At 28.8% G+C, this 7,591-nt stretch overlaps 1 protein-coding gene across 2 annotated transcripts in view; it reads left to right on the top strand.

Moving 5' to 3' along the window:
- Positions 1–7,591, top strand: part of LOC108754989 (orcokinin peptides type A-like) — a 19,958-nt gene that overhangs the window by 3,207 nt on the left and 9,160 nt on the right. For both annotated transcript variants that reach the window (XM_018497687.1, XM_018497686.1), the window contains exon 2: positions 7,332–7,413. In XM_018497687.1, coding sequence (XP_018353189.1) covers positions 7,332–7,413 — 82 coding nt within the window. The remainder of the gene's footprint in view (positions 1–7,331; positions 7,414–7,591) is intronic.

Genomic DNA, 7,591 nt, shown 5'->3' with positions numbered 1-7,591 from the left:
AAAGCTTATCACATTTTTTAAGTTTATATGAGTTTGATAATTTTTACATACCAAAAACTACGAGCTGAAAAAGACGAAAAATTTTCTTCTCACTTTGTGGATTTGTAACGTGTCCAAAACGAATTTGAGAAAATTTTCGATTACATATCGTGAAAGCTTGATACTTTCCCTACAAAATCGTTTTTTTTAAATATTCCTACGACTTTTGATTACTGAGTTATCGCGGATTAAATAAAAGAATTATTTTGACTTTAATTGCTCATAACTCTATTAAAAATTGTCGTATCGTATAATTTAAAAAAGAGATTTTTAAAGCTGAAACTTTACTCTATTAAGATATGTTTATATTGTTGGTAAGAAAGTAATTGCGGTTTTTACTGATAGATGTCTTTTAAAAAAACGCGATGACTTTTTCTTATCCTAATATATATAATTATCCTACAATTTTTAGTGAAATATCAGTAAAATATAACTTTAATGCAGTTCATTACTTTTACTCATCTTCTTTCAGTGGGCAAAAATAGTTCTCAACTTTAATGCTCCTCTTATTTAACTTTATGTATTATTTTAATTGAAACCTTATAAAAATCGTTTTGTTCATTTCCGCGACAGGGTTCTAAGCACAAAAATGGCTGTAACTAAGACGTGGAACGTAAGTCATAGTTGTAGATCAATCAAAATATTGTTTGTTGACCTACGACTACGACTTACGTTTCACGATATAGCCATCTTTGTTATTTAGACCTACATTCATCTCGGAGCAGGGAGAACATGCAATTGACGGAAACTTTTGGAACGAGAAAGTAACAAGTACTTCTCAGAATACGTTGTCTACTGCATGTTTTAGGTCTGACAATTCCATCAGATGACTTTAATGGAAAAACTTGAAGTAAGCAGGTAGGGCACGCGAGATTGTAATTTGCAAGAACATTAGCGATAGCCGGTTTTCAGGTGACGAGATGTTTTAGTGTATAACTCATCAGCAATAACCAAACGGGTTAAAGCTCGAACGATGTACCGCCGTATATGTACCGCCGTGCATTTCTGTACGAAAAGTTTTCCCATGCATACTGATGATATTTGAGAGGTAGCTGCATACACATTCAGGATAACAGCGTTGTAAAGAACACGATTGCAGGATCACTAATTTTCGGCATTTCTTATGACTCCCATCCAACAATCTTGAGATACGCTTAATATTAAACGGACGTAGGCATCAAAACGTTATACTTCTTTCATTTAATCTCACATGCTGAATGAGAAAAAAAATGTAGTTCCTCTTTTGAATTCTAATGATTAAGCGATAAAAGCGCAGACTACTTGTATAATTGTAAATAATTAATGATTTTTACTAATTTTAGAACGTTCCCAGTCAGAAATGATAATGGACATCGAATCGACGTCGATTCGTCGAAAATATCAAATCGACATGGAATCAACGTTGATTCGATGTCGATTCCATTATCATTTCTGATTGGATTATTAATGGGGCATGGATTATTTTTGGAAGCATCCAAAAAAAATAAGATAACTAATTCAATCATTATTTTATAATAGATGTTATTAACAATAACAATGTTGTTGACATAATTTTGTATTCTAAAATCAATTTTCATAAATTTTACGTGTAATTAATTTCAATATAAAAATTAATCTGTAATAAGTTATTTAAATTAACTATTTGTTTATTTAATTGTTTAAAATTTGATTGTTAATAGAAATTGTTAATTTACAATCAAGTTTTGTAAAAGACTTTTATTATTGTGGTAACTTGGGATCAGTTAAGTTACTTATATAATATATATAAACTCATTGTTTCTGTGAAAAAGCATGGAGATTCATAATTTGTTTCAATAAAAATTCTTTATAAAAATTAAGTTAAATGTTTATTTTTTTTTATGGGACAGTATTTATTTTTCATCAATAGTGAGGTTGTTAAAATAGCGTGTAACCAGATCAGTGAGCAAACACGTTTTCTGGAATTGAGGCTCTCATATCACAAATAAGGATTCAACTGTTTTATAATAGAAATCCTCTATCATAAGAATCATAAAATAAAAAAATCATGCGTTGATTGATCCACCATGTTTGAGGAATTCCCGCCCTATATTTGTGTATCTATATTCGTGGTACTTTTAAATTTCAAGAATATAATTAAAATTAGATATTTAAAAGATATTAACAAATATAAATTTTTTTACATTACACGAAATAATGCATGCGAGAAGAGAATTGTTTAGTTTCAAATCTTTTTTTTACAAAATTATTTTAAAAATTTAAAGATGTGATTGTGTATCTTAAAACAAAGTTAAAATTATAAAAGTGAACAAGTTCATTTAATAATATTTATAATTTTATTTATACTTTATAAATTTATACCTAATAAATTTACACAGTTATGTAACTTCATATTTCAAGATATACAATCGATACTCTAGTTTCTAGTACGTGAAGAAAAAGAAATAAAACTTTTTTTATTTTTAACATTTATTTTATAAGTTATTATGCATCGCCATCGATTTACCATCATATTTGTTACACGTACTATACATACAACATTGTTATGATAGTAAATCGTGTTCCGTCACTGCAGTTTAGATTTAAGATTAATTTAGATACGCGTTAAGATTAGACAGAGATAAAGTATATTTCTCTCTCTGTTGTAAATTTTACTAAAACTACTATCTTGTATACAAAAGTCAGTCAAATCGGCTCATGTCTTATTAGACGGTCTCTATATTATAAAAGGGTCACGCACGTGCGAGTACTCGCACTTATACGCGCACCATGCGATCGTTGTGCGGGTATTTTGTAGGGACATATATAAAGTATGAGGTATATATAAAGATATGTCAATATATAGCATTTTATCGATAAAATAGCGATCTCGTCGAAGTTCGGGCTCTTTATTTTAGGATCCCCTTAAAAAGAAGACACATTTGTCTATTAATAAAATATCAATTTCAATATTTTCCTATTGTATACAATTTAAAGTACAGTAGATTTTTTTTAAAAACATAAGAATATAAGAAAAAAAAGGTTGTATATTGCTTTTATTACAATAGCAAAAAAATATATAATTTGGAAGCCAAGAAATTAGTATTCATTGAATACGCGTGATGCGCGTGATCGTTATGTTGCATTTTCAATTTAGTCGAAGTTGCAGAATGGTTGTGCCGGGAATTTATAATGTGTACCTGACGCGCGAAGGAGAGAACGTTGCGCGATAAATTCGATCCGCACCGACGAACGAAGCTTTAATTAGCATAATGTAGCTTGCAACCTCGAGGTGAGCGCGATAAGTTGTTAGCGATAAGCATACCAAGTACGTGTCGTCGTTACGCCGAGAACGATCTTAACATATTTTTTTGCATATAGTCTTATTCAAAATGTGCTTATAAGGATGTTAGCGTGTTAACAAGTCATTCTATAGGTCCGTTTTCTGTGGTTGAAGTACACTTTTAAAACTTAAAGAAAAGTATAGGTTTGATATTTATCGGAAGCGAGAAAGAGAGTTTTAGAGTGCAGTCTAGTGCAGGAACAGAAAACAGATTGCATAATATACCCAGAGGGTACAAAGTCTTTTAAAAGATGACTAAAATATGACTAAATGTTTTAAAAAAAATGATTAAACAGCTAAAGGTATCTTTTAGTAAACGAATATGGTCGATAAAAAGATGGCTAAAAAACGACAGATGTTGCACTGTCATGTTTACAGCCTTTCATCCATATAATAACTAAAAGATGACTTTTATAGTGATCTTTTAATCGTCTTTAAGATTTTTTTTATATTTTCGCATACGTAACGTTTAATAACATCAGATCCCCGACCTATTAAACTTTACATAAAACGAAACTATATGATTCTCAATATACATCCTATTTATGAATCTTGCAATGCTTATCGTGTCCTGTGTGCCATTATCTTTTGTCATAGTCCTCTTTAGGAACTATGATGACTCTTGTAAAAAATATTTTATTAATGTTTATTAGAACGGATAAAATTTCTCATAGTGCTTCACTTTTATTCTATTCTGTCTTTCAAACTGAAACTTCACCACATCCATTTGGTGGTGATCTTAGATACTGACACGGGTGATGAAAAGTATCAAAATAACAGAAAAATATCTTTTTCATGTTGTCTTTATGGTGATACAAATACAGATATCACAAATACAGACTTTAATCGACTTTTCGCTTTGCAAAAAGACAATTATAGGAAGATGATAAAAACATGTTTTTTTTAAGTTGTCTTTTCGAAAAAACTAAAAGACGTTTTATAGTTATCTTTTTATCTTATCAAACAACCAATATCTTAAAAACTATCTTTCTATTATCTTTTTGACATTTTTTTGCTTTGTTGAAAAGATAACTTAAAGACATTTTTTTTAACTTTTAGTATTTTGTATTGTCTTGGATATGCAGAAAATAGGAAGTTACATTTTAACAGTAACTAATTATCATTATTCGCTATCAAGTAAAAAAAGTAATAAGTTATCGTTACTAATTATTAATTCTCAACTTGTTACTACTCGTTTCAAACTAACATATAACTTTGTACATACGTAATAATAATATTTTAAAGTGAATTTATACAGGGTGGCCCATCCAAACAGACCGAATATCTTTTATAAAAATGATTTTTTGGAAAAACGCAAAAATACATAAATTTTTATTTAGAGGGGGATATCTTTCGACGTATAATTCTTACTCTCAACTTTAATCCTCTAAGCGGGGGTGCCAATCTTTAAAAATTTCAAATGGGAAAGGGGCTTAAATGATACGTTAATAGAAAAGTCTTTCAATTCTTTAAATTCCTACGTTTGATTTTTTAAATTCGGTCAATTCGTTGAGAGGATACAAAGTGTTAAATCTAAAATCATGTAAATTAGCATAGTAATGGTTCGAAATGTTGACATCCAAAGTGTGAATTTCGATCGTTAGTTCTATTATGCTTCAATGTTCAGACTTTTTTCTTTTGCATTCTTAATATTAGCAACTAATAATATAAAGCTCATACATATAATGAAGCCAATAACGCCAAATGAGCGTTTAGCAAAACCGAAAGCTATACATGTTAAATATAAACAACAGGGCTCGGTAAAATAACCGATATGACTTATATAAAATAAAAAATAAAAAATAAGTTTATTTACAAAAACTTATTTAAAATATAAAATCGTAAGAGTCGGTAAAGTAATTGATACGACCTATTTGAAATAAAAAATATAAAATAGGTTCCAAGAACTTATTTAAAATAAGAAATAGGTTACAAGAAATTATTTAAAATATAAAATAACTTTTATTTAAAATAGAAAAATAACTTGTCTTTTATCGTAAATAAGTTTATTTAAAATAAGAAACAGCCTTCGAAAACTTATTTAAAATATAAGATTAAAAATATATACTTTAAATAAACGTTTCAAATAGTAAATACAAAATATTTTAATAATTTTTAATTAAGCCTTGACTTATTGATTATATTGCAATGCATGTACGTAAGCCTATTTTTCTACTTTTAATTATTTTATTTATTTGAATATATGAATATACATTTATAAGTATAACGTTTCAGTTTTTTTATAACTATAGCCTGTAATTAATATTTAATAGCATTAACCCTTTGCAAACCACAAGTGGAAAATTGAAACGGATCATATGTGATATATCTTGTACCTCACACATGCTATACTTCATCATAAATATACTATAATTTAATTATTCACTATCACTTTTACTGATCGGTAATGTATAACTGATACAATTTATTTAAAATATATATTTTAAATAAATTTATTTGAAATAAGACCAAGCCCTCATAAACAATGATGTACTCTTTCTCTCTTTTGCTTTCTCTCTCTCTCTCTCTCTCTCTCTCTCTCCGTTCATTCTTACTTTTCCCTCACTCTCTCTCTCTCTCTCTCTCTCTCTCTCTCTCTCTCTCTCTTTTCCTCGATGAAGGGACACATTTTACGATTTAATTGAATTTTATGAAAGAGCTTTTCACTTTGAGGCCTTCCGGAACATCTACAATTTTCCATAATGTACCGGGATGATAAGCAAAGCGAAGGAAAATGAAATTTACATTGCAAAACGCTGAAAAACGGAAAATTTTACAGATTTAATTTCGCTCTAAAACCAAACGCCGCTAACGTCAACGGTATAGCTTCGATCGTTCCGTACTAAAATCGTTTCTCATGACGCATTATTATTTATTGTAATAACGCGAACTATAATAACTAACGAGTTGTGTCACGAGTATATAATAATAAAGTTGATAAAGTTAATAAAGTTTCGAACTCCTTCAAACAAATTGATGATTAATGAACAAAGAAATAATTGTTTTTCAGAAATAGCGAAATCTAATAAATCAATTTATAATCTCAATTGCGAAAATCGCAAAATAAAATTTATAAAATTTTTAAACATAAGATAGAATAAATATTGATAAAAATAAAAAATTCACTCTATTACTCTGTTAAGCATAAATTACTATAATTACAAACTTCATAAATTATGATATCAGATTGTATACTGTATACTGTATAGTTAATGTACCTATATGGCATTAGAATCTTACAAAAAATAACAATTGTGTTCTTGTTTAATTACTGTTTTCTATTATAAAATTCCCTAATTATAAAATAAATTAAAATAAGAAAGCGTCAAACATAATCGACGACATAATTGAGTAAATCCAAACTCCACCTTATAGATATGTATTAGGCTGCGTTCGGAAACATCACCCGAGTGCCTCCGTGTATTATTTTATTCTTGTTATTTAATATTAAACAAGAATAAGATGATTCACGGGAGCACCCAGGTGTTTCTTGCATGAATGCATATAGGTATACTTTAATGCCGAAAAACGATTTTTGAATCTATAAAAGAGAAAAAAATAATTATTATACAAAGATGGTTGCGTTTAATCGGCAAAACAGACGACTTTATGATTCCCTTAATTATCAATATTTCCCTCAATTATTCATATTTTTGTGAACTTTCGCGGCCGATTTTAACAGCTTTGTAACAGTAATCTTGCTGGTTGTCTACCATTTACTGTATGTATTGGTATTGCAATAAAGGATAATAATAATAATTTTATTCGTCAAAACAATATTAAAAACGTGCTAAAAAGAAAATTTATATATGTTTATTCATTTTCCACAAACGACGTTTAAATTTTATATAATTTTTGACAGTCCAAACTTTTCTACTCTTCTTAATAACGGAAGCAACTTGCTCGTGGCAGCTTTGTCGTTTAGAATGACAATAAGTTGTGTAATATACAAGGCCTGTGGCTACAATTAAAAAGTTTTCTTTGTTTACAGTTACAGGCTGGACTGAATACGCTGCAGCAAAATGAATATGGAGGAGTGGCGGATCTCTTGGCAAGATATATGGAAGATCAAAGTAAGTTTTAAAAAAAAATGACAATTTCATGTTCGTTACATTGTACGGAAAGACAATATCAGAGAAAGAAATGGCAAATATTCACCTTTAGAATGTAAATATTAATTATGAAACCGTACTCCAGAAATTATTACAAACAAGTTATAAAAATCAGGCGCAATGTAGAATATATATAATT

This window comes from Trachymyrmex septentrionalis, unplaced genomic scaffold (genome assembly GCF_001594115.1).
Source record: "Trachymyrmex septentrionalis isolate Tsep2-gDNA-1 unplaced genomic scaffold, Tsep1.0 scaffold83, whole genome shotgun sequence".
Classification (NCBI taxonomy): Eukaryota; Metazoa; Arthropoda; class Insecta; order Hymenoptera; family Formicidae; genus Trachymyrmex; species Trachymyrmex septentrionalis.
Note: the sequence above shows the minus strand (reverse complement) of the source record. Positions and strands in the feature narration are given on the sequence as shown.